This window comes from Megalops cyprinoides, chromosome 20, assembly GCF_013368585.1.
Source record: "Megalops cyprinoides isolate fMegCyp1 chromosome 20, fMegCyp1.pri, whole genome shotgun sequence".
In the NCBI taxonomy this organism is placed as follows: Eukaryota; Metazoa; Chordata; class Actinopteri; order Elopiformes; family Megalopidae; genus Megalops; species Megalops cyprinoides.
The window spans coordinates 22,749,070-22,777,045 of NC_050602.1; the positions used below are offsets into that span (position 1 = coordinate 22,749,070).

General features: G+C 46.9%; 1 protein-coding gene across 1 annotated transcript; it reads right to left on the reverse strand.

The window, feature by feature from the left end:
- Positions 1-870: 870 nt before the first annotated feature.
- zzz3 (zinc finger, ZZ-type containing 3) lies at positions 871-27,725 on the reverse strand. The gene is made up of 12 exons (XM_036554745.1): positions 27,670-27,725; positions 14,780-16,305; positions 11,195-11,333; positions 9,637-9,784; positions 9,282-9,406; positions 7,562-7,633; positions 6,829-6,930; positions 6,369-6,464; positions 5,794-5,943; positions 4,728-4,862; positions 4,263-4,363; positions 871-2,066 (listed from the first exon to the last, which is right to left on the reverse strand). Exons 2-12 carry the CDS (start codon positions 16,240-16,242, stop codon positions 1,922-1,924), a joined length of 2,676 nt encoding a protein of 891 aa, XP_036410638.1. The 5' UTR covers positions 16,243-16,305; positions 27,670-27,725; the 3' UTR covers positions 871-1,921.
- Positions 27,726-27,976: the final 251 nt, after the last annotated feature.

A 27,976-nucleotide genomic window follows, 5' to 3' on the forward strand; every position in this document is an offset into this window, starting at 1 on the left:
GGATGCAGCCAAGGCCTCGACATAAGAACAGCAAACTGACACTACATTAACTTCCATACGCTACCATTATAGAGAGCCCAGCTGGCAGCAGAAATAATGCACTGGCGCCTCCTAGTGGCAGCTAAGTTTTATTTTACGTTAAAGGCTGTTAGTAAACATTGCCTCAAAAAAAGGGAAGGGGGAAGAAAAAAAAATCCTTCAGTTCAATTAGTACTCAAGCTAAACCCGATTTGAGACGATACTGCCTTTATTAGGTCTATAGTGACTGGTTACAGGTAAGTGACTAAAACGGTCAAACTCGTACTGATATATTTTGGTTCAGAAGCATTCAATCTGCCTTGCCATGCACTAGAGGGACCCACGATTCGTAAAGTTGCCGTGCAGTCAGATATGGGAAGGGGGGGGGGGGGGACCTGCTTTAGTATCAGGGGATTAAGAAAGATGCGGGACTCATGCCATATATAAAGACTATTTCCACATACTTTTATTTCCACAATTCTCCTGACATTTTAACATTATTTAAGAACAGACTGTATACACAAATATTGAAGCGGGGGGGGGGAGGGGGGGGAGAAAAAAATAATAAACAAAACCATACAAAAATGGTCTACTCAAAGCACAACAAAATCTACCTGTATAAAAGAATGAGAGCGTGCCTCCGCCACTGTACTGACTGCCTCGTTTCTCTTTTTTCTTTTTTTTTTTTAAATAGATGAATAAAAATACAATCATTTCTGGACCTTATGCAGACTGCAAAAACAAGGGGACTTCGACGTGATGAACAGGCAGATAATTCACGGACAACTTTGCCACAACGACTTTCTTTTAAGCAGAGGCAGCGAGACAGTGAAGACCAGGCGTCATGGGGGGGGGGGGGGGTGGGGGGGGACTGCAGACAAAATGGTACACTTACTACCACAGGCTACTTCTTTTTCACCATATATTTGTATACGCCACATGATTACAACAGTACATACTGAGAAAAAGAAAATCTCTACACCTTTCCGATACCGCGAGGCTGGGGTTACAGCTGTAACGCCTCACAGGCCTTCCCTTGCTTGATTTCTTGGTGCTGTAGTGCTTCTGTGTCGGCAAGTGAAAGGGGTTTTAGTGATGAGGTTTCAAAGTTAAAACGAAAATGACGACAGGATGAATGGGAGGTGAGAAAAAAGCAGCTCTTAGTGAAAGTGGTGGTCCGCTGTGTGTGTGTGTGTTTGTGCGTGTGCGTGTTTGTGTGTGTGTGTGTGCGTGCGTGCGTGCGTGCGTGTGTGTGTGTGTGAGAGAGAGGGAGAGAGACATCTGCAGGGTCCACTGACAGGAGGGTATTTTTCTTTTAAGAATACAACTGTATTAGCGAACACTGATTGGTTAAAAACCTAGAATGAATCAAAGTCACTGGTCCCTTCTGTCCAGTTCTTTTCGATCCATGACAATATATCTCACTGATTCATTTTTATAAATACTCATCTACAGACATCTAGCTATATCATGTTAAGTGTTATGATACGAGACCAGACTCCTGTCCAAGTGAAATTTTTTTTTCCCGTTGACTAAAGGTCTACTAGACTGTGGGCATCTTTACACCCCCTCACACGCTGTTAGCTGAGGTTCACCAGCGTTTCACCAGCCAAAAGCTGCAGAAGGCGCCTTTTGACCTCTCCGTCGGGAATGTTGGTGTGCCTTTTTAGCAGAGTTATTTTGGAGACCTGTTTGCTGCTACGACGACCGTGGAGATGCGCGGCCGGGACTTTCGCCAGCGGGCGGTGCTGCCGGGGTGTTGGGGTCACCCTTCGGCAGCGCCCCGGCCCCCCCGCCCGGCCCCGCCCCCCGTGAATCCCAAGCGCTGAACGTTGACGACGGAGCCTTTTTGCAAAATCTTCCTGCAGAATGTGGAGCCTTGGTGTGGACTGCCTTGCCCCTGTCATCTGTTGGCAGGGAAGTAGTTGGGGTCCAGGTAATTGTAGCCTGTGCTCTGGGGCAGGCAGTAGTCTCTGTCCAGAAATGTGTCTGCTTGATAGACCGGCTCTAGCCGATGGTCTGGCTTGTGGGTCTCCGTCTTGAATAGGCTGTGAATAAAAAAAAAAAAAAAGGACAGGCAAACCGTTATACCTCTTTCATGTCCTGGCAGTCTGGACAGAGCAGCAGCCCTAAATCAGAAGTCCACGTCTCCTGCAGTAACAAGCCACTGTCCCCTGGTTATCGTTTCATTCACAGCCTCCAATAAATTGACTTGAAGAATCGTTACGTGTTAATTAGACCTTGTGTGTGAGGTTTTGAATTGACTGATGACCTGGTGCTACCCAGAAAACCTTCCAAAAATTAAGATGTCCTGCATCAGACTCACCTTGGAGTCTTAGAGTCGTTGGGCAGGACAGGTAAGCCTGTTTCAATTCGTGACAAGAATATCAGTTTGTTGGCTGTTCCCACCAGCCACTACCTAAACACGTTGAGCGCATTTGGGGAAAAAAAAATATCCTACTGGTTTTATTTACATGCTTCAATTTTGTGTTTTCTCTCAGCAGTTCATCTGTATTCACCGTGCAATAAGCCCCATTCGCTTGGGCCTTCGTTGATTTTCTAAGCAGAACCACAGGTGAGCAATTAGGACTCTGAAAAGACAGCCGTGGCTGCGAACGGTGCTGCTTACGGACAGCATGCGGCATCATTCGGCAGGTGCGCAGCTCCGTCCGTATTTTCTATCCTGTTGCTACAGGCAACAGCGTGTTGCCGAGTGTACACGTTTGTGCAGGTTTAGATTTGGTCCATTTAAATTCGATTACTAATCTAACTTTTTAAAAATCTCCCCTCCCCAAACAAACTGCTGTGTACCGTGACAAGAAAGAATAAACAAACCGGTGTGAAGAAGCTCCACATGATCAAACGCTGTAACAATCCCAAGGTCGTTTCGTCACAGAGGAAGGAGAGGTCTCTGTACTTCTGCATTTTTAAACTGTGTGCAACCTTGGTGCAATGTTGGTGAATGAAAGGTATGGTAAAAAAGGAAAGCCGAGTTAAAAAAGGAAAACTGAACCTGTACATCTACATGGTTTGAAGGGGAATTTTAATATTAACTTACTAATAGCAAATCATGTCAACCTGCCGATGTGAATAATTTAATCAAACTTCTCATAAGTCTGTACATTTAACCCCTGTGCACTGTAACACTGAAGGTGACACTCCGTTTGCCATGTTTCTGAGCACTCAATGTCCAGAACAGCATGGGGGTAAGCTCGTCAAACCCGCCACCTAATTCATACAGCTGGAAACTGAGGCCCCTCCTGCTTTCAGCCCCTCTGACTGAACCTCCTCCTGTGCAGTGGAAAAAAATGTTCCTGCCTTTGCAAGGTCTGCTGCCGACTTTGAGATGTCTCACCTTTTACGTTTCGGACACAGAGCTGGCTGAACAAAGCTAAAGCTGAGCTGCTTTGCTCCATTTTTCAAAAGGTGTGGACACACCCCGTATTGTTTTATGTTTTGTGAGCGCGTTATAAGCCGTTTGAAACCTTTGTGGGGGGGGAAGTGCTGTGTGTAAAGACTCTCATATCTGTGCTCGCCAACCCTTATAATGCAACACTGCTTGGTTCCCAGATTTTGCAATAGGCACATGGTCACGCCCAGTGTTACGGGATGAAGGAAGGAGCTGCCAACTACAACACTTCATTAGCACCACCCCCAGGAGGCCGAGTCCCCTGACTGGCCCAGCACAGCCCTGCTACCTGGCAGGCCAAGCGGATGCAGCGCCTGCCGAGTATACAGTCTATGACACAGGTAAGGTGGGAAGGTGGGCCGGGTGTGTCACAGGTGTGAGGGGGGGGAACGGGAGAGGATGAGCAAAGGAGACGCGGGCAAAAAGAAGGTAAAACAGGGCAGCCATACGATACATCATTACAGCTGCGATTACCACCATTTTTTGTCTGTGCTGCTGACATAGTTACTAGTTTGCTCCTGCTGTTAGTGATTACGTTGCTATCATTATTTATGTTCGTCAACACTCCTCTGAAGTGAAAGGAACTGTACTGACAGAGTGTGGGAGCAAGGGAAACACAGACGAGAATCAGAGGACAGAGAGACAAAGAGAAGAGAAAACGGAACAGAATGAGAGAACAGAGAGAGATTAAAATGAGAGAGAACAGAGAGGGAGAAAGAGAAGAGACCGGGAGGGAGAAACGGAGGAGAATGCGCAGTAAGTGAGGGGTAAAAGCACAAACGCAAGCAGGACAGCTGGGTGGAGATGTGCTTTTGTGGTGCTATGGTCCTCTCACCAGTCAGAGCAGTTGCTGCAGAAGTCCACGGCGACGTCCTGCGGGCAGTCCCTGCAGTGCCACCGCGTCCCCTGGATGGGCTCCGTCCCGCAGCCGTCACACTGCGCAGAGCAGAGCCGCGGTGAGAGACAGGGACACACACACAGGCAGCATGTGCGTGCGTGAGTACGCGCACACACGCACGCGCACACACACACACACACACACACACAAATGCACGGATGCAACGACACATATGCACACACAGGCACACGCACTAGGAGTCACAATCCTCATCTCCCACCACTAAGTGCTCATTCCCAACCTGGCAACACTGACTATCTTGCAGAGAAAGAGTAAACTTTATTATGGAGCAAAGGACCAACAACACAAACCAGGAAGCTCTAAAACTGATCTACAATCAAAGGAAAGCCAAAAGCTACAGCCCGGGCTGTGTTTCGGGCGGCGCGCTGACGCGGGACCCACCTTGTACCCCACATGCTGCGCCAGCGTGCTCTCCGCCTGAATCTCCTGGATCTTCTGCTTCTTCAGTTTCTTCAGCTCCACCAGCTCCTTGTACTCCGGCAGGTTTCTGTACTCCACTGGAATGCCGTCTTCATCCTGCCGGAGAGGCGCAGCAGCCAACACAGACGGCTCAATTAGCCCCGCTAATTCAGGAGGTGACAGCGTGAGAAGTCCCAAGGGCTGTGCAATACCAAGCTCCCCCCCTAATACAGTCTTCTGTTCGGGGTTTGAATCCGAGTCAAAACTGACATGATGCTGAGAATCTCCCTCCTGTGGCTGAAACTGGTATGGCTGTCCATGTTTACGTCATTCACATTGACTGATGAAGACGGAAACAGTCTCACATGCGAAAAGGCTGTGCCTACTTGTTATGTTTTTATACAAAAAAAAACAGTGTTCGTGTTACCGTATGGTATTAACTTCCATCCTGTCCACAGCGAGTTTTTGTAGATTTAGCCAGTCCTGTAGTAGCCTAGATGCGTCAGGTGAATTTCTTCCTCAGAAGTATTAAAGGCAATCTGAGGCTAAGAAACCCTCCTATCCCTGCTCTGTGTAGCACATGTTAGCTCAGTGTAGCTTAAAGGTTAGATGCATGGGTCATGGAAGAGAAATGTCAAATGTTGTCTGTTGCGCGCGAGAGCCCTGGGGTTCCATAATCCCCGAAATGCCACGTATGTCTGGTCACTGTTCCCTTGTACGTCTGTCTGAAACAGCGTCTTACTGAGCGGGTGGTACACAGTGGGAAAGAGCAGAGTCTGAAATCGGAGTGATTATGCAATTTGGAAAAGCACACCAACGGCAGCAACAAAAGCAGAGACCATCACTTCATTCTGATGTTGGAGGCGGAGAGTGTGTGTCTTCAAGTCTGTATTTACGGCAAGCTGAAAATGAAGTGTACATGCTCACTGTGTGTAAAAATGTGTCGACTGACTGGTTGATTTGAAGGCTGTGTGTGTCTCTGTGCATGTGTGTGTGTGTGAGATATCACGGTTACTGTGTGGTCACCGGTGGCAGGGCAGACACTCACAGAGTCCTCGGCAGCGGGGTCTTGCAGGCCGCTGTAGAAGCTGGAACGGTCATCCTCGTCATCCATGTAGACGGGCGGCTCGTAGGAGGTCAAGAAGGTCGAGGGTCGGTACAGGTGCTTGTTCAGGTGATGCTGTCTTTTGCTGGAGGCCTGAAAGTGCCACCATGTGAGACAAAAATGGGGGTTTCCATAATGCATGAGGAAAATGTTGTCCCTGTATGGTGCCATCTAGTTCTGATTGAGGAGGACCCATCTGGTCGACAGCGCAAAACTCATTTTACAATCAACTGGGGAATTCCACATTAGTGCTGTAAGCTTCTGTTTGACTGCTTTGGGTAGTTTCACATTTGGGTTGAGTTTCCTTTTGAATCAGAGATCCAATGTAAGAGCATACAAATAAAAATGCACAGTACAACACAATTTTTCCTGCAATACAGGTGTCTGCTTAAACACTATTAAGAACTAATGAACTTAATTAATTAAATTAAGGGTACATTTGAAGTCTGACCGGGGAGCTTACCACAGTTCTGGGAATAAACAGAAAAAGTGTTTTGCTCTCAGGTAAGTAGGGTTACCTTTTTGCTGTACATGCACAAGTTGGGCGTCCTTCCAGGTACCGGAATACCAGCCTTTGTCAGTTTTATAAAATACTTCTGCACCCTGCTTGCAACCTACAAGAAACATACGAGTTATCAAAAGCTTTGCTACCTTCACTTTCAGCCAACAAGCGGTCTCACACCACAGCCTCTTTTCAAATGCATTTGAGAATTTAGCATAGGGAAATTTACACACAAACAAATACAACATAGCAATGGCCCACGTAATGAGAATGCGAGAATGCCAAACTTATCTTTGTTCCCAGATACGGCCACACACTGACATACTCTAACACACATCTTTTTCATAATGGCAAAAACAAGCCACCGCAGCGATACTCAGTGCAGTCTCAACTGAGAGCAAATCATCATGGGAGGCGATGAACTCTCTCCGGCGAAGCAAAAAGACCCCAAAGACAGGCTGGGATTGAGAGAGCACCTGCTTGGCTGTCCTGTTGCCCAGCTCGTCCGCGATCTTCTGCCAGCGCTTCGACTCCACCTCTTCTGGAGGGAACTTCAAAAGCAGCTGCTCCAGTTTTTTCTGCACAGATGCAGAGAGAACACACCGTGGTACACAAGCAGGAATATCCCGTCCAGCTACGCAGCAGCTGCACTCCAGGAACGGGTTCATTTTACACAGGGTGATGCTGACTGCTGACTGGCTGCGTACACCTATGCTGTCACCGGTGGATACATGCTGACGCTATTCTCTACCTGTGATATATTACTTAATGCTTAATGGTGGCAGTATAAGCATAGCTGTAAGGAGCAGGCCTTGAAACCAAAATGTTGCTGGCCCAATTCCCCACTGCTGCTGTACCCTCGGGCAAGGTACTTAACCCATTTACATTTATGTTTATTCATTTGGGAGACGATTTATCCAAAGTGACTTACCTCAGTAAATATCCAGCTAAATGGACATGTAAAAATTGTAACCTACGTAAGTCACTCTGGAAAAGAGCGTCTGCTTAATGACAATAACGTGATGTATTGTAACGACCCAAGCTTTCCATTTATTTAATTTGTACTGTATTGAGCTAAATCCCCTTTTCCCCAATTCACTCAGTGTACATCCTTCCAGGGTGAATTCTAATTCCAGCTATAGCTGTGACCTGGAAACAAATTCACACCCACAGATGAAAATCTTGCACCTGCCCCCCCCCCCCCCTTACCTGCTCCTCCACGGTCCACAGCTGGTTAAAGGTGTCAGGTTTATTCTGATCACAAATCCTCCCTCTGATCATCTGCGGGGAGCGGAAGAAAAGAGTGTGAGCCTAACGACGGGGACAGGCGGGGGGGTGCGGCAACGCAAGGGGAAGGCAGCCAACACAGCCAACACAGCCAACGCCACGACAAACACGAACGATCTTCTTCCAATTAACAAAATTCTGTTTCTTGACCCGTTCACATTCGGAGGAGCAGGCAGAGTCAAACTGCCAGTCAGACGGAGACATCAGTAAACAGACAGCGTAGAGTCCTTTCATGTGGAATGCACAAGCGGGGGCTTAATCAATGAAAATTCTCTATCGCATGCAATGTAAATCGGCACTATCGAACGGGGAGCTACGGCGGAGACACTGGGAAAGCGATTTGTTCAGCCCGCGGAGCTCTGAAACAATGTTTAAACACAGAACACTCTGACGGCCACATCGCTGCTTGCATGCTCCGTTCTAGTCTCCTTAGAGAGGCGTCCCTATTCAGCGGATCTGACACATACAGACAACGCCTGTGGATTGGAAGCGGATGGTACAGGGATGTCCAGGCTGGGAGGATGTACATGCTGCTTATGACTCTTCACTGAGTGGTCTAGGACTCCACCCCTCCCCAACCAAGAGACATGAGTGGGGGGCGGAGCACTGGAACTGTTTACTTCGGACAATTCGTTGACTGACAATCAGTTTAAAAAACGGATCTTTTAAATGTCAGATTTAAGAATTGCAATGTGCACTCCTTGCAGGTTGTAAAAAAGCACGGCCATCGGTGCAGGCGGCTGTCGTCATGGAAGCACTTTTCTGCTCTTTGAAATAAATTCTTTCAGGCAAGCATGAGCCTTGATGAACAGGGTCATTTCTGGTGGGAATGGAAACAGCCGAAAGAAGGAGGGAAAAAAAAATATAATAAAATAAAAACCGGGTTTCTTCTTGCTGGGCAGAGCCTGGAGCTGCGCAATCTGTGCACTGACTGTGCTCATCCCTCTACATCTTTTGACAACACAGAGAAGACAGAAACACCGTCTCCAGCACCCCAGAGACAAAGAACATGGGGGGGGTGGGGGGGGGGGGGGGGGGTGCTGTTCTCAGGTTTCCATAGATACCACCTCTCACGCCTGCATGGACTGCAAGCATACTTGAATCAGGGCTCGCCAGGGGGGTTAGGGGTGGGTGTAGGGGGATGTAATGGCATTAATCAAGTGAGCTGTGAAACAGCATTTTTTTTTAAGGGAAATATGAGCTGTGAGTTTTCCTCGTAACCTGGAAGGTGGGAGAGCGCAGGCATTAATTTCCACCAGAATCACACTGACTTGTTCAGAAAAGAAAGCTGAACACATCACACTGTTTCTCTCTGCTGAGTCAGTCAGTACAAATATCATCCTATCAGCCACACCCTCCTTTACAGAGACGTGGGTACGTCCTCAAGCAGACGGCTCTACCACCAAGGCGTGAGTCATTAGCATAGCTACACCTGAAACTCCGGGTCACATTCTACAGTCTACCTGTTGCTGGCATTGCCCCCGACCCCCAGAGTAAGCCACTAGGAGCTTGTTTTCCATCATTTTCCCTGCACATTCAAACAGAGCAGATGGAGGCTGCATGATGTCTGATGGCTGAGGGCTGGTGTCCGTCTCATGGGCAACTCTAGAGTTATAGGGGGTCTGATGCATGAGGCACGTACCTGTGTGCGGCTGCTGGAGGCGCTGTGCTCCGGAGCGTCACTAGAGGGCAGAGCTGAGTACAGCGACGACGACTCCCCTTCCTTTCTGGAGTCCAGAGGACTTTTTGGTCGAGTGGGCAACCCCACTGTTAAAAAAAAAAAAAAAAAAAAAAAAAAAAAACATAAATAAAAACAACAAATTCAGAAATAACTGAACCACAGGGTGCTGAATTGCCAGGATCCATCTGTCTCCTCTGAGACAATGGTAATCCACAAAGGACTTCCAAATACAACGCAGTTTGGGCGGCTCTGAAATAGAAGAGCGGTCTCTTTCCCCCCCGCTGCAGCCCCAGTCCCCGCGCGCGTCAGCGCTCACCTTTGTCGAAGATGAGCTTCAGTCTCCTGGTGTTGCGCTTCTTGTCGTGAAACTCCCTCTTAAAGTCCCCCAGGCCGGAGGTGTACTGGTCCCAGGCGATGTCGGGCAGCTGGACCACACGCTGCGGGCAGGGAAGGCCCATCGCCACCTGTGCAGCAGGGAGGCGACCGTCAGCGCTTAGCAGCATGTGCGCGCGCGGGTAATACACCCTCACCCAAACGCAACGCATTCAAAGCTCCCAGCGTCGACGGAGGCTGGAACTGCATTCATCTGGAGGGCAGACATTGCTGAATGTGTAGCATCTGGCAGGGAAAGTAAATCTCTGAGCACAGAGAGAGAAAGTGACAGATATCCCTCTCACTGCAACAGAGGTGCACTGCTGTAATAATAATGCATCCTCCCAGCACTGGTGCTGCAACCGTGCTGCAAGGGGGGGGGGGGGTGGGGGAGTTCTCCTGCAATCTGAGCACTCACCCAAACCCAGCCCGTCAAAGCAACAAATTTCAGCCTCCCTTCCCCAGGTCTGGAGGGGTTAATGACCAGGACAGGAGTGGTAAACGGCTCTAATTCGGCCTGACAAGAACTGAGGAAATTGCACCCTAAAAGGAGACATTCACAGAGCTGTCTGTGGAGAGGCAGGCGTCTGTTACAGACGGAGAAGGGCCGGCTGAAGGATCCTCGCCAGTGCACTCCCTGACAATCAGCCTGACATCCTGCACAGACCATGGCTAAGTGGACTTCCCTCCAGCCTGACAGAAGCCCAGGGCTTTGGCACGATGGATCTGGAGGTATGACACTGCCTTTAATCAGGCTGAGAGCTGCGGACTCTGACAATCCCCTCCGGAGCCGCCAGGGCAAAGACATCTCCAGGAACGGAGGAGGGCGTGAGGCAACAGGAGGGGAATTCACTTTAGGAAGAACGGCCGGCTGAACCAAAGAGCCGGCCATAAATCATTAAAAGTCATTACACTTTGCAACTTTCGCTCAACATGCATCAAATCCTGGCACTCTAACTACAAAGCTGCTCACGCAACTGTCAGTGCTACCCGGAATACTGAAGGAAAAATAAATCAAATAAACTGTTAGATATGTTATATAAGTGATGTCTCCCCTAAACCAATTTGAAAATATGTTGAGCATATCACCATGGAGACATATTTTATGATGGCTTCTCCCCTTTTTGCCCCTTGTTAAGTACCAGGAAAAAATTAACACCAGACTGCAGTGACCCTTTTTAATAAACAGAAGAGTGCTGTCCTATTTTTCTTTTATTATGGTCAGAGTTAATAATGCATTGTAGTAATGAGTTTTTTCCCCCCACAGTCTGTCACAATTTTTTCTAGAAAAAATTATTGACAACCAATATATTGAGCCAATTTCACAGCGTGCAACTCTGCGTGCAATCAGACGTAAGCACTATAAAGAGCAAAATAACTATGCGGAAATGACGTCTTATTAAAACACATGACAGGCAACATGGTGCTTCATACAAAGCTGGCATGTGATTGGTGGAATGGTTGATGGGGCGTGGCCAGTGGGCTGGGCCACAGATTGGTACCTGCTTTTGCAGCTGCTCTACAAAGCCAATGGGGTCTCTGAGAGCCTCCCTCTGGTGACGGGCCAGGGTCTCTAGGTCGAGGATGGCTTGGGTGCGTTGCGCCTCTAGCACGCTGATGGTCTGCAGCAACCTCTGGTAACTGTGGGAAGAGAAGGGGGTGGAGGAGAGCGTGCGAGTTAGCGAAATGGACACGTGGCGTGCACCGCCTCGATACACACTGTGTCTGGACCTTGTATTATTCATTATCGCGCTGGGGAGAACACATCAGAGGAAGAGAGCCTGAACACCGTTTTAAAATGAACCGTCCACCGCTCGGGCAGGGGCGCACAGGAAAGGTGCTTTGGTAATTGCAAGCGCTCGATCTGGCTGTAACGGGAGGACAGCGGACGATTACGGGCCCGGTTTTGCATAAACTGCGGGTGACCACACAGGCCGTTTTCATTAGGGCTCCGAGGCGCTGCTGCATCTCTCATCAAATGAATTGCCTGGGTAAATCAGGGCATTCCCAAAGGCCGCCCAGACGGAGGCGATGCTCTGCTAAAGGCATTAACCAGATAAACAGCCCTTAATAAACGCATGCCCTCCAACACAAGAGTGCTGCAAAGGAAAGAGAAGAAAGAGGCTAATGCAGACAGGATACGGATAAGACAGAGTTGACAGAAAAGTCACTCCACTAAACACCGAAGGTCTCACCAGGTTTGCGGCGAGTTTGACTCGATGTCCCGCAACCTCGCACGCGTCAAAATCAATCTTCACCTCAGCCTTTTGGCAGCCACGGGTATTACCATGCATGTAAACTATCTAATGAATACGAATTTGTTCTTACAACAGCCTGTGACTCGAGAGCTGAGGCTGTGCTCAATACAAACAAGGACATCACTGACTGCGCCGTTTATGAAGATGAAGTGCGCTTTATTGCCGGAGACTGTGCACACAGGCAGTGCTTGTTTGCATGTTAACTGAACTGGCGGGGGCCCAGGGTGAGGGCTGCCGGGACAGGTGCAGTGTTCACAGCACCACCTCCAGGGCCTGCACTTTCCCAGGGATGAACTGGGATACAGGCCCGCCGGGAGAGCAGCCGCGTATTGTACCAATGCTACGTTAACATTACCGGCTCAACTTGCACAAATTACCCTTCAAACGTGAGCTACGGAACGCGATGGCACCCGGGCTTCTTACATGAGAAAATAAAACACTTGGAAAGTGGAAATGGTAGGAAAGATCATGTGGGCAGGAAGGTTTACAGATTATTTATACATGGATCGGATAGACAGCTCAGTGCGTATCGCATTGGAAATTATGGTCTCTTATGGGGACTACTTAAGCTAAGTGTTCTGACTTGCTTGCTGATCATTCTTGAATGGGCGTAGTCTTAAACTGAACATTTCATAGTCAGAACAGGAGCATTCACGGTCAGCATTCATTCTGAAATGTTTAGTTTTTAATTGGTAATATACATGAATATTTATAATTCTAACTGTTCTGCAGGAAATAGGCCTTTTTAACTAACCGGGACATTCTACATGTTCGAACTTGTGAAAACTGCACTTGCTAAAATCGCCATGGCGTGATTGTGAGGAAGCTGGTGTGACTGTGTGTTACGTGACCAGGCGTCTCCATCTGTGTGCGCGCCTGGGCCCAGTGCTCAGACCACACATGTCATTTACGGTGGTCACTCTTGCATGTCTAATCACCCCTGTGAGGGGAGGGGTCATCCCTTTTTTCACTGGGCTTTCTCCTGCTGTGCGGCCAGATGACGCCGATTCAATCCCATGGTGCACTGGGAGCGGGCGGATGACTAACACTCAGTCTGCAGGAGACAGGTGGCAGGAGACACTGACAATCTCCTAATTGGTAGCAACACAACAAGCGAGAGGGAAGCTGACCGGGGCTGTCGTTAGGTTGGAAAACTTTATGGCATCCCTGCCCCTGCCAGTAAGGGATGGGAAGGCCCTAATCCACAGACCACCACAGCCAGATCAGCTAACAGTCTAAGGACTCAGCGGTGAGCTGATGGATGTTTTCATCTCCTAACCGTCAGGTTTCCACTCATCCTTCAAATTTGCCATTTCACTTTTTTCCCCCACTGTTTTCTGTCTCTCAACAAGGGAATAATTTTCCAGTTTTTTTCCCCAATTAGTCTGGGTTTCCTGGTTTTCAACTCCCTCTGGAAAAACGCTCTCCGTACGGTGCTTTGCGGAAAGAACTCGGTTGTAAAAAATGCGCTTTTAACAAACGCATTTTGATTGAGTGATTGAGAAGGAGGATAATTGCTTGGGATGAACGACTTGCTGTGACGCCAGCCTCTGAACTGTCAACCACATGAGCACCAAAAACTGAGAGTGGAAAAGAAAACACATTAAACGAAGCGAGACTGAAAGCACAACAACAAGGCAACAACCGCATTCACACAAATAAATGAGTTTCTTACGCTGAGGCAGTATCAGAATTAAACCCATCACATCCACGCTACCCGCTGTTTTTAAACAACAGCATATGCAAGTGGTTTCAGAGTTTAGGGGCCCAGCTTTGAACAAAATTTAAAAAAAAAAAAAATAAATAAGGTTCAAGCCCCCACATTTTCAAACCTTTCCAGATGATAATAAAACAGATTTTGTTATGCACATTTAACACTCAGAACATTACCGTTATGACAAATAAATGCAAGTGAATTTAAGCATGGTTAGACTTTGACAGCAGCAACATTACTGAACTACACAGAATATAACAGTCAATTAACTACAGTCAATCCAGACCAGTTTCTTTAACAATCCTCAACGATTCACTTCAATTTATATTCCTCTTATTAAACATAAAAAACAAAGGAGCAGTGGTTGAACTGTAACTGGCAATTCGTAACTGGAAATCTATTCTTTGAACTCAGCATTGAACCCAATGCTTTTAGCTGAATGGGATTCCACTTAAATACCCAGACACTCTGATCACGTCAAACAGCAACCAGCTGCTAAGCATTACAAACACGGAGATCATATTCCTCTCCGAGACGCCTTACAGATTAAAGCTCACTGCTCAAGACCTCATTGGTAGATATTATGCGGAATGTCACAAGCATAATTAGCATTTATATTCGCCAATACGACTTCTTTTTTTTTGTCATTAGAAGATTTCCACTCCCTCAGACATAGACCCCTTAACTCATGAGAACGTACCGTTCTTCTCACAATAAATAGGTTTGAGCCATCAGAAAGAAAAGACTATGACAGAAAAGGAGAGCAAAAGTGAAAGAACAAAAGTGAGAGAAAGGAAATGTTTTACAGAGCATGACACATTATATGGGCATAACTATTGCATAACTATTTACCATACCTCAGTCCTTCTGAGTGATATGAAACTTCTTTATATGTGTTTGTAATTTCAAACTTTTTTTGTACTGTTAGCAAACAACTGTGCAATTCCATTTTGCGGGAGCCTTCCGTGACCTTTCTACCCCGGTAATCACAGAAACGCAAACGGAGACATAAAAAGGAAGGAGAGCAAATGCCACACACACAACAAGGGACACACAACAAAGTAAACGACTATGAAAGGCTGGGAGATGTTGCGGGTTGCCATGGTTTCACATACTCTTTGTTGTGTTTCAAAGCCAAGTGATCAGACTCAAAATAATAGACATCTGGGTCCTCCTCGTCCTCCTCTTCCTCTGCCATCTGGCTTCCTGCCGTTTCTTTGGTGGATTTAGAAACACTGCTCTCCAGCGCACCCGACTCCCCACCTGCCTTGACTTCCCCCTCCTCAGAACATTCGGTGACAGGTTCGTTAGAGAGGCCCAGCCCGCTGGAGGGGGGCTCATCCGGGGTTGGGGCAGCCTCGGCCTGCACTTCCTCGCCCTCGCCATCCTCCACCTTGGGCGGGCCATTGTCCGTAGAAGGGGAGTGGGGCTTGGAGGGGCTGCCCTTGCCACTGCAGGCCGGCCGGCGGGGGGAAGTTCTCAGTGTGTATCTGTGTTCTTGAGGTTCGGTGAAGGAGGGGGGTTCAGCAGGGGGTGACCCAGGGGTCTGAGTCGGGGTCGGTGGCGCCGGTGGCTCGGCTTCTCCTGAGATCGGCGGGCTGTCCTGCACTGCGCATAGGCCACCATTGGTGCTCTCGGGTGCGCGCTCCTGGGGCGGGCACGGGGCGTCCCCCACCACATCCACCTCCTCTTCTGGCTCCCGAGCCGGGGGTTGTGTCCCCGAGGAGGGGGTGGGGATGGCGGGATCTGTCTCCGCGGCCGTCTCCGGGCAGCCCGGCTCCGCCTGCTTGGGTTGCGAGTTTTTACAAGGCACATGGGGGTCCGAGGGCGGGGGCACACTGTCAGCCTGGCTGCCGTTTAGCAGCGCCTCATTACTGTTCGTCCGGGCGACAGGGACAGCCTGGCATTCCTCAGGAGGCGCGCAGGGGCCCCCTGAGTCGGGCTCCGCATTGTCAGGGGGGGCCTCTGCATCTGCCAGGCGTCCTCCGTCTAGCCCGTTGGTGACTTTGTGGGCCTCATTGGGGGGCACGGGCTGATCGCACCCCTCCGCCAGGCTGTCCGTCTTTTCGCCCCCGTCGTCTGGCGGGGGGACGCACCCCACTGGCTTCGGGGCCGGCGGGTCCTCATTGCCCTCCCCAGCTTCCACGGGGACGGGGACGGTTCTTTCCGCCTTGCCGGGGGAGTCCTCCTCGGAGCCTGGGGTCTCGCTGGACCGGGAGCAGCGCTTGGCCCTCTTGAGGACCGGAGAGGCCTCCCGCCCGGCCCTCTCCGACTTTTCGGGACAGTCCTTCTCAGAGCAGGACAGGACCCGCTTCCTGGGGCTCAGCCATGGCTCCTCTGGTACCTGCCGCCCTGGGTGGCCTCCCTTGGAGGGGGGCTGCTGCTGCTGTTGCTGTTGCTGCTGCTGTGGACCGTCCTGCTTCTTCTTCGGTGACCGGGCTCTGGGCAGGGCAACAGGCAGGGACTCTTCCGGCTGGGCGATGCTGCGGTTCCTAAGCGTCCGACCACAAAAGTTTTCATCCAATCCATTTATCCCCACGGATGACCTTGTAACGCGTGTGGAGCGAGGAGCAGCCATACTATGGCAAATCCCTACTGTCTCCACATTGTGGTCGGCTCCTCTGCAGCAGATTGTGGGCACCTGCAGGGGAAAACCCAAAGAAGGAGAGACACGGGTTAACCAATGGTTTAAGACAGCATAACACCAGCTACGCCAGCCCCAGGCTCTCTACATACTGCCATGTCATTGTGGACAGTCATACAGTTGTCGGCGTGCACCGCTTCTGTATTAAGGGCCATGAAAGAGGAAAGCTTCTGACCAACTGTACAAATCTGAGATGCTACCAAGAACCTGGGGTTGACAGCACCCCCACCCCATCTACAAAATTATGGCCCTAAAAAGCTGGAGACTTGCACCTGCTGACAGAGGCGCAATATTATGTTCCATTTCTAAAGCCGAATGTCGAACATTTCAAAAGGTAACAGTCACAAGGCACAATGCAGTGGACAGAACTCATTCATGCAACCTCATCTTGGATGTACAAATAGATTAAGAGCTACGGCTACGCCTAATGTTGGATACGGTCTACAAAAAAATAATGAGGGACTGAAATCAAAAGGGTTGACAGCCTTCTAACTGCTAAATTATTCCTCAAGCTTCAGTTTAAAGAGCCTCTAGGGCTTTTAACATCAGGCTTGCTTTTAAGTACACCCATAATGCTTTGAGGTACTAAGCAAAAAGGACCCTTCGCTTAAAACGACGCAAATGAAAAATAAATGTAACACGAAGAGTTAGGTCAGCTAAGATCTTTGCACAGTAAATATGTACAATTGCACAAACACACACATGAATTCCTGCACCAGTAGTGTGTGGAAGACTGCAGATTAAAATGAATCAGGTGGGTGTAAGCTATGCTAGATTCTAACACTTTCACTTGTGAAATCCCTTCATCCCACACTTTAATCTAATATTAAAATCAACACGAAGAGCGTTTGTTTTGTCTTAGAGCTACTTAAACAAAAGCTGTGTTGGAGGCTTTAAAAGTATATTTCCCCTTTCTACCAGCTGTGAGGCACAAAAAAATAACCTTATAACAGGGGACCCTAAGAATGCAATATGTTTGAAACTTTATAAGTTTAATATACAGTGCAATGAACCATCAAGTAATACTCTCAGCCAATTATTATTATCCATCCACACCAAGAACGTAATTACTTAAAACCCCTTGAAAGTCAAGGCATGCTTAGCAGTGTTTAGATAGTGCAAGCTGAAATCCTCCTAATGGAATTAGCATTTTGCATTGCTGATTCCATTTGACAAGTCCATGAACACTGCATTGTAGGTATGCTCAAAAACAAAGCAAACCAGCCTTTATAAAACTAAGTGATTGGCTGGAGTTGCGCCACATATGACACCCTGATCATCACAATCAATCAGAGGTGTGCTGTGGACAGCAAAGTTATTTGATTGGTTCTAGCTTACCAATGGTTGACCATGAATCCCAAACCCTCAAATTACATCTTCACCAATTCAGGTCCTGAAACCTGTCTTGCCTAAACTAACAATGTATTATACCCATGCACCATTAAGTCTTATTTTTAACGCTGGTGTCAAAAAAAGAAGGGCCATAGCAAACCACGAAGCTTTTTGTCCTCAGTAATAAAGCATGGACTGAAACTGACTCACTCTGACTCAGCTCACTCTAGTTTGGCTTCTCATATCCAGGAAGGACTCGTAGCAGACGTAGCACTACCAGACCACATGCTGACCGGTTTACAGGAAATGCCACCACTCAATATTCCAAAGAAATCACACAGGAAACCCTACAAAGGATTCCGCCCTGTCACTGGGTATTTCTCTCTCAGGGGAGCTGTACCCAATCAGAAGACTGAAACGATTTTTATTGTCAGGGTTTCTTCCCTCCAGCCTCTGCTCATGCAAACGGAATTTTACAGCATTACTGCTGCCTTTAACTAAAGGAGTGTGTGCTAACAAAGCCACAAAGGCAAACAAGTATGAATGCAATCGTAAATTTGCCTACTCTTCTGCCCAGTGCATCAATCTGGCTCTGTTTGTTCTTTTCAATTATATTCGTCCGATAACCCAGACAGTCGTGCATCTTTCCACTCACAGCAGGCTGGGCCAGACAGACAGGAACAGCGGTGAAATTAAACCCGAAAATGCGGAGAGTTATGAATAATGTTAATGTCGGGAGCGACATTAACCGGCCGAGAGGAGCGCGGTAACCGCGGCAGATTTGCCGGCCACTTGCGGAGATGATCGCGCGGCAGCGCTACCGGCCGGCCTCTCTCAGTGTGAGAGGAACAGAGAACCTGCAGGGAATGGAGCCCTGTCTCCGCCACGCCGTCCCCCGTTTCCACGGCACGTGGCTTTGTGAAGACCGAGCCCTTCAGGGAGCACAGTCAGACACGTGAAGGGAAAAGCCGGAGAAGAGCAGAATGTTTCATGCCACATAACAGCGACAATAAGGATCGCAATAATGGTTTGCATTCACACAAGGATCTTAAGGGTGGGTGGTGACTCACCTCAACCACTACCACAGGGACAGGGACATTACAAGTTCCCAATTCCTAGAAGGCCATTAGCGATCAAAGCCCATCGCCTTCAACCACGAACACGCTCATTTGCAAGGTGAAACTGCCAAAGAGATTGTATTACATGAGGACACAACCCCACCACCTCAATTTCAGAGTTTAAAAATAAAACATATATATACACGTGTTGACAAAACCGTACAGCAATGCTCAAGACCACACGCTAAATCTAACCCTTTAACGGCACCAAGGGACTTTACAACAAAAGGAACCCCTTAATGTGCTCTCCACTTGTGCTTATCAGGGGGTTCAGTACAATGCAGAGCGCATGAACAGATGCATCCCTCCATAGTGCAGGGTCTCTGAATGGGGAGAAGACATGGGCCAGTACTGCCACAGTCTCGGCCTGCGTTATCTCCGCACAACAGGTGCTTCTGCCCGTCAGGGCGGCTTGACAGTTGAGAAAAGGAGGGAAAACAAACTACTCCCCTGTTGTTAAAATAAATAAATAACACAGAAAAATGTACACATATTTCATCAGAAGCCCGGGCTACAAGATTCATGGTGGAACACTTAATACTAAAAAAAAGACAAGAGGCTTCTACTGTGTAAACGCCAAGCACCTGTGATTTTTACAGATAAAGAATGTTCTATCTTTCTAAAAAATGGCCCCCGAGTCTTGCTGAACATTGAGATTGCAAATTCTGTTTGCTGTTCATGTAGCTGAGTAAGCCAGCAAGGCACCACTAGATTTATTCTGATGGAAATGGAAGAATTCAGGTGGGTTCTTTAAAAACCAAGCACACAGTGCAAAAAATGCAACCGTGAGGTGCAGTGCCAGGTACACTTGCGTGAAGAGAAGCATACACCATTAACTTCATGCTGAAGAAGAAGAGAATTTAAATTTTAAATACTGACACTATGCTGTAGATCTGAATAGTAAATACAGAGGAGGTCAACCAACAGTTGGAGCTGTAGGTGGTTATGTTAAAATATGATATGTTGTTACATTTTGAGAGGTCTCTCCATAGCACACGATTTGGCTTCAGTTGCATTTCGTACTCAGGAGTGAATAATCTTTTCCTGTCACACCGTTCTGTGTTCTCCGTCAATCTGGACGAATCGTGTGTATGGACATTGCCTGAATGTTTTTGTAACTTGTTTTGCAATGGGATCTGCACAGTTTACAGTGCCACGCTTGGCACATTTCAAGAGATGACGCCAGGTAAGCAGTGCCATCTTCACGACCGCAAGCAACACACATTTCACCAAGGTCACATACTCCTTGAGCGCAGTCCCCAGAGCAAACCACTCAGAATGCTCTCTAAACCATTAAAGGTTAGATGGACAGACTGGAGGAGCGGTTCATGTCTGAGCAGGAAACCAGACTTAATTTCCCCTTACTCATAATTAGTGGTTAGTCTTGTTTCCAAATCAACAAAACGTCTGCAGGTTTGTTGTTATTGCGCTCGTTTCGCACGAGGGGGGCTTGCTTATTTTCAAATTCCTGACACAGGGCCTAAGGTTCCTTGGCAATACATTGCCTCATCGACTTCGCACACGTCAACGCGAGAGGCAGCGTGATGGCTTATTGCTGTGTTTAACTTATTGTGCTTACAGGCGTCTCTGATTAATGTGCTGGCAAGGTAGGCCATAAATAAATAAGAGAGGAGGACGGACGCACAAATCGGTCATGGAAATTTCAATTTTAGAGCGCACTGTATTTAAAGACATCACACCATTTAGCATCTCAGACAACCTCTCTGCATGAGGAAGAGTGAAATCCACGTGTGTCCGCAAAGTCCAACCTCTGTGACAGGAGGAAGAGGTTTTAATAACCTGTGACATATGCATGCATGCACAGAACCGGTTCAAGAACCGGAAACAAAAAACGGCTACAACAATTCTCACTGGAGCAGAGCCATCTTCAATGTTCCTGTGTAAAACAGCTAAGCCTTTACCTACCAGTCAACGGTGTTGTGTATTGCTGACAGAGGCACTAAGGACTCTACATTCTAAGTAATTTTTACAAATGTTGAGCGAACAAAGAAATAGCACGCCACTGGCACTCAGTCAACATCAATGAGACATCTCGACAAATTTTGACAAGCAAACACCTGTTCAACCCATCAATCTAGCAAAGCAGTGGCTTGTCTGCCCTTAAGTCTTTTGGGTCTCCTAGCAAGCTGCTACTAGCAACACACCCTCCTGCAACCCCTCCCATCAGCCTTTCCCTCCAAATTTATCCTCATTCTTCATCTGCAGATAAAACTGAAACCTCTCCATTTCTAACATACTATCAAACAAGGTACCATTCCAGTCTTGTGTGCAGACCACTGAGAAAGCTATCAAGCTGTGAGTATATTTATGATATATCAAAGTTTAAAGATTGGACCATAGGACTACCACAATGTGAGCTAGCATTGGCTAGCTCAGGAAGTGGCTTCAGGTCTGTGTTCTGTGAACTGTTCAGAAGCAGCTAGCTATCCCATCAGACGGCCTCTTACTGCCCCACCACAGACTCACAGTCTCATCAGATAGCAGTGTGATACACTTAAGAGACCATTTTCGGAGTGCAAATCCTTGCTGCCAAGCTATAATTAATCCAAACAACAATTAATCGCTATAGCTACTGTAACAGAAATGCCTATCTAACTACCTTTAAGTAAAATGGTGAGATATATATATATATAAAAACAGTAGTAACGTATTTGTTGTAAATAGTTAGAAGCACTACAATAGCTGCCAAGAATGCAAGTATTGTGGATAAAAATTAATGGTTCCACCTGGAACAAACTGGTAGGACATAATACTGTTTCTGATCCCTGCGTATTTCTTGGAAAAGGAAACGAGAGCTGACTTCCATTCCTGTGGAGCTATAGTGGTGCCACTGGCCCAACACAAATCCAATGCTTAATCTTCCTATTTTATAAATAGGAAGTGGAATGTTTGGCCCACCTGCACTTTTTTAACATCTGGCTCCAATGAAATAGTAGTTGCAAAGCCCTGCAGTAAGACTCACCTTGGAGAGGTTTTGATTTGCCAGTTTGCAATGCAAATTGTGCTCACTACTGCCGCTTTCTGCCATTTTATCAAAATATTTCATGCAGCAGTTACTCCTGATTATGCAGAGTTTGACATTCAGAAGCAGATCTGTGAATGAATGCAGTGCTATGATGTCAGGCCCTGCACCTTTCCCGGCCATCGGACCCCGCTGCTTGCTGGAAGTAGCCCGTATGTGAAACATGCAGGAAGTTCAGAAGTGTCTCCTCTCACTCAAATGTAAAACTCTAAATGGAGTATTAACTGAAATGGAAAGTTCCGCTACCAAATCAATCTTTTATTTGCCATTTACCACAACAAGTACCCTCCTTAATGACTAAGGACTTGTTTTACACATACTTGAGTACATAAGAAGTCGTATCCACCCCTAGTGTTTGTGCATGTATACACTCACACGTACACACAATTTCAATTCATTGTATTCAAGAAATCAAATGAAATTCAATTTCTGAATGAAAAATCATCCATAATTTTCATCTAGTAAGAGCAGTAAGTAAATTTCATCCCATCTTCTGAATTCTCCAATTTCATATGGAACTGTCCAACTCTGAACACTATATATCTCATAAACTAGTCAGACACTTTGACTGCTGCAACACACACACACACACATTTTTTCCAATACGTACAATATCTTGTGTCTTCCATTTTCCACTAGCAATGATCACGCCTGATGTGGCATCAGCATTACCGTACCATTTATTTCTCTCTGAGAAGAATACTTCACTCAGCGAAAAGTACTGCAAGTAACTCCATAAGCTCATGTGCTGAGAATCCCAGCAACACAAAATAAAAATCCAGAGGATCCGACAAGTGCTCTGATAGGTTCACATCAGGTAAACAAACCCATAAACACACATTTTCCCTGCCAGCAAAGCCTGGCACATCGGTTTCATGCCTTGTCGCGTGAGACATGCAGTGTCACGTGCAAACGCGAAGGTAGCATTCTGCTACACAGGTAAGACGCCAAGTGCGTGGCCGTAATACTCTCTGTTAAAGGTAAACGCACAATTGTGCAGCCATCAATAAACGCCACAATGCGATCTCCACCCAAACCCAACCACTGCTCATCCCACCACATCACCTCCACCGAAACAACCCTCTTCCCTTCCTGCCTTACACTCCCCACCTATCTGTGCACCCAGAACCCACATACTGTCCCACGCAGGTCACCACTGCGCTACTGTTACAGGAAGTGAAATGACCCTTGTAACCTCCAGGCGTCTCTGCGGCACACTGAGATAAAGCAGTACGTCAAACCCGGAGGAGCCGCAACTGGATCTTGCACAGGGGAGGCAACAAGAGTTTGGCGCGTGTTTTTAGGCACAACTAATACTATGGCAACTGGGGGGAAAGGCGTTTTATTGCATGTTTGTTTTGATCATTTTCGTCAATAACAGAATCAGTAAAAATTTTTCGCCTGCAAAGATTTGCTTTGAGGTATTTTTTACAACACAGTAATCCAGTGGTCCTGCTGAGGGAGAATGATTACCAGCTAAAGGGAGGAAAATTAATGAGAGCTAATGCTAATTTAATGACATAATATTGCAAAAATTGCTGTCAATACAGCATTCATATGCCTACTCCAACAGCAAAACTCGAACAGGAAAACTAACAGATTGCTGTAAGTCAAAGAAATCTGAGGATGAAATTCAGAACTATGTTACATATTCACCTCAAATGTGTTGTCAGGCTTGTTTTACCTGATCTCACTTCAGTCAGTCTGTGTATTATGTTTGGGCACCTGTACACAAGATGGTATGCCACTCTACTACGATGTTGATCGCTCATGGCATTTGTCAAGAGGTGAGCCACAAATCCTCCTTTTCCCCAGTACTGAAAGCTCTGAGGTGTTACCAACACCTGCAAAGGGACTATAAAAATTATCTTCATTCTGCCACTCAGGTACGAAATGCCATTCACCTGAACAAAACTGTACATTTAGCCCACATTCCCCAATTCACACCCCAGTAAGAAATTACCCATTGATCCACTGGAAGCTAATGTGATTTGACCATGCATACAGAAAAGATGACCATTGGGGGGGGGGGGGGGGGGGGGGGGGTTGGGGGCGCACGCATGTTGTCTGTCTGGATCATTCATAATTAGAGCAAAGATAATGGACAAAATGTTAAAACTAAACCACTCTAGAACAGCTGCAGCAGCAATGAGCATTTTTTGTGAAACTACTGTAGACCGTCTTATGTACATTATGTGCATATTTCCAGAGAGGAGATGAATGAGTTCATGTTGCGTGATCATACAGTAACCCTAAAATAAGATCTCTCCTCAGAGACACAGCCCTGAAAAGCACAGGCTTTGCTGCCAGGTGCTAAGACTACTACAGAAAAAGGACAGAGAATTCACAGATTTACACCATTTGGTTTTTCACTGTGTATCATAGAAAAGTAACCCGTTTTGTGAAAAGGAACTGTTCACTGTACATTTAATAAATATTCATTTATGCTTCATGTACATTTGACTGCCATATATTTCACACATGAGATGAGACTAGACAGCCTCATAGCTCCCACTATACTCCGGTTTAGATGGTTACACTATGTGGGCTGCATTGGCAGGTAGAAAAAAATTAAAATACACACAAACATGACACCAGAACAACATGAGAGGAAAAACTAATTAGAGCAAATTAGCAGTTACAGGTCCCCACTCTTCGATATACAGCATAAAAATGAAAATATGCATTAAGATAAAACCAGATGACAGTGGGGTCCCTGGCACAAAGTTCGATTTGACACAAAGTAGCACTTTCTCAGGGCAGGGTTAGGTTTTGAACAGCGTGTGGTATTTGACACAGTGTCACTGGGGGAACTGCCCCAAACCCCAGGGAGGCAGGCACCCAGCCTCCCACACAGCCCTGGATTAAATCAAAACAATCAAGGGTCAGAGGTCAACCTGCCTGACCTACATGCCCAATGGATTAACTGTTTATTGTTACATTTACACTACGGGACAAAAAAAAAATTCCCCTGGCAAAAGGTTATTTACAGTTCCAAACACAGAGAGATCTGCTGAATCAGATAATAATAGCAGTTGTACTTGATGCTTAGAAGCTCTTCATAGTGGCTCTGGCCAGTACCATTCGATCACACACACACTCACTAGTCTTATCACTACGCCATCAACTGTGTTAGACACTTTTAGCGTCAGCTATGAGCAGACTGCAGCCTCATAAGATTCTTAGAAGTCTCTGTAAACCTGTGCATGATAACATAAACAGGAAAAAAACATACTTGATGATCTACAGAAAAGGAAGACACGTCCTGAGTAAAACAAGAGGAGAGAGGTGGCGGCAAACCGATGTTAAGTACACAATGACAAACTAGACTCGCACCGTGTCCGTCCCTGTGTTAGGGGAAGAGTCCTTGAATATGGAAGGTACAAAACTGTAAGACCACCCACTCAAACAAATGGTACCCCGAAACTCATTCCTCCACACCAGTATGGCAGCAGTGTAGCTCAGTGTTAAGGAGCGGGACTTGTGACCAAAAGGTTGCGAGTTCGATTCCCCTCTCGGGCAGTGCTGCTGTACTCTCGGGCAAGGTACTTAACTCACAATTGCCTCAGTAAATATCCAGCTGTATAAATGGATAACATGTAATAATTGTAACCAATGTAAGTCACTCTGGATAAGAGCGTCTGCTAAATGAGAATAATGTAATGTAATTACTGGTCATATTTGACATGTTAATCATCTCACCATTGGGAAATATAGTCAGGACAAGAGACAGGATTAACTGGCACCCTATGGTAAAAATTACAGTGTCTACAGGAAGGCATGGACCGCCCAGAGCATCCCGCCTGCTCATCCATTGTGCTGCCCATTGTCTCACTCAGCCAATGGCGACGCATCTTGCTGAAACGTGACAGGAGTGACCAGCACGCATCAATGGGCAAGAGCCACAGCTTGGATCTTCCTCTTGAGTGATCTAAATAGATCAGCACAGTAAGAGGTAATGAAGGAAACCTGCTACGTTGGTAGCTAGCTAGTCCGCGCTCTGCAGGTGGTCGGCTCACGCATCTAAGTGCGCACACACGAGGTGCAATGTTTAAATCTAAAAGTCAACAAGATGCCCGTAAGCCATTTTTATTTACCATGCTATATTTAAGATGACCAGCTTTACTACATGATTGGACAAGGAGTGCATGAGCTAAATGCACATTTTACAATCCCCCCATCTCCTAAAAGAGAAGTTGTTCATGATAATGTTTTTCGGTTTTAACCCCGCAAGTATACAAAGCATTATATGTAGCCATGTAAGCAGTTAGCTAGCTCCCATGTCACTAGTACAAAAGCAATAGAAACAACAACTAATAAAAACCATGAAAAAATTAACAGTGCGTCAGGGGGTTGACATACCTTAATTGGGCGCCATTTCTAGCCAGGTTCAAAAAGTTTCGATATGGAATTTTAAATTACTGAATACCATGGAAAGTTAATTGCTAGCTTCCGAAGTGGCGAGTGTGTAACTAGGCAGATGCATTGGCGTTAGCTAAATAAATGCTTGCGCTGTCGTTTTTGACATTTGCACCCAAATAAACTAAACCATGCTGAATCAACAGCAGGAGACAAAAGTAACATATGGTCGGTAAAAGAGGCTACACTGGCCGGCTGAATAATTCAGCCGATGTATCTGACACGGCACGTGTATCCATCTTATCGGGCTCGCGAGGCAACTTCCTGAATTCTAGCAGCGGTGCGCGTGGCGAACAACATGAACTTTAAATTGACATTAGCCTAGCCGGCCGTTGCGGGAACGTGTTATTTGTGTGTGTGTGTGCGTGTCTATTGGTGCCATGTCACACAACCAATACACCACGAAAGGGTGAGCATGAAAAAAGCAGTCGGAGTACACTTAAACGTGCGGTAGCCAACTGGCCAAAATTTAGCTAGCTAGATGGCTAGCAATTAGCTAGCTAGCGAGCGCTGGCTAACTATTCATAAAGATCAAAGACGGAGCTAGTACCCTCCCTTTCTTTTAGTGCCACAGAGGACCCTTTGAGCTCTGCAGTCAATTACGCTGAGCTAAGACTGCTTTCCCCCTTCTCTCCTTTTCACTGAAACGGGCCTCGGTGGCTTACAGAAAATCCAGGGAACTGGCATGGAATTTGAGCCGGCTGAGAGCACAGCCTACCCAGCCACTAGAATCTGAACTGCATGTTGCTGAGCGCTGGTGTCTCCAGCAGCTCCAATTTAGCTAGCTAGCGAGCTAGCTAGTTACTTATGTAACTCGACTGGTTTCTCAATCAGGCAAGGTTCCCTCCGTTAAACTGCTAGCTACCCTGTTTCACTAAACCGAATAATAAAAAAAGAGTTATTGGCTATCAAGAGGTGCGCATATGGAGAGAGAAATGTGCAAACCTCGGTCGCACCCTTCTGTGCGATGCACCGCACTGACACAAATTAAGCTTGCTGACTGGATAGCCAGCTATGCGTTTTTCGTTTCAACTCTCATTACAGCTTGTAAAAGGCTGGCGAAACGAACCGGGCAGGAAAAGCAGCAACATTTCGGTGTAACCGAATTCACATTGGGGACAGGGGAAAGGGAAGTGTGTTTGAAATGTTTACAATAGCTGCAGCCTTTTTACTAACCTAATTTTAAGGGGCCAGATGGCCTGATCGCGGTGACTACTGCAAAGAGAGGAAGAGACACGCAAGGAGCAGAAGCGAGGGGGCAGCTAGACGATTGTTTTAGAGCAACAACTTTCCCAAAGCGCTCGCACGTTAAACGCCTAACCGCCGAACCGCTTCTTCCACGTCTACCGCCCGTTCGAAGTTCTAGTTTTACTCGTAGACGAATTTGGTGCGAGCGACAGGATCGTTTGATTGGAAAAATGGTATTTAAAGCTGGAGAATTACACTTACCTCACTTCCGCAAATGGTTTGCAGCACACTCGGCCGCCGCCATGTTTTCTATCCCCTGGCTCTGTGTGAGCTGCTGAATCCCACAATCCCGCCGCGCTCGACACTGCGATGCATTTTTTGCTTCAGCCAAGCTTGCAACGTGCAGCAATACCATAGTGGTGCATATGCAGTCTGAGATTGTTGCTGCGGTATCTTCGGCTGAATTGCTTTATTATTTTTGCCCCATTTCAGATACAGTAAATGGAAACATGGAATTTGTTTTTTGTTTTACTTTCACCACAACAATTATCTTCCTGATAACAACCAC

Excerpts from the sequence above, each read along its gene's own strand:
- zzz3 (XM_036554745.1), bottom strand. The coding sequence starts at position 16,242 with ATGGCTGCTCCTCGCTCCACACGCGTTACAAGGTCATCCGTGGGGATA. Across the intron at positions 9,407-9,636 it reads GAAGCTCATCTTCGACAAAG|TGGGGTTGCCCACTCGACCA; the intron begins GTGAGCGCTGAC and ends TTTTTTTAACAG. Across the intron at positions 7,634-9,281 it reads CCTCCAGCAGCCGCACACAG|ATGATCAGAGGGAGGATTTG; the intron begins GTACGTGCCTCA and ends CGCTCCCCGCAG.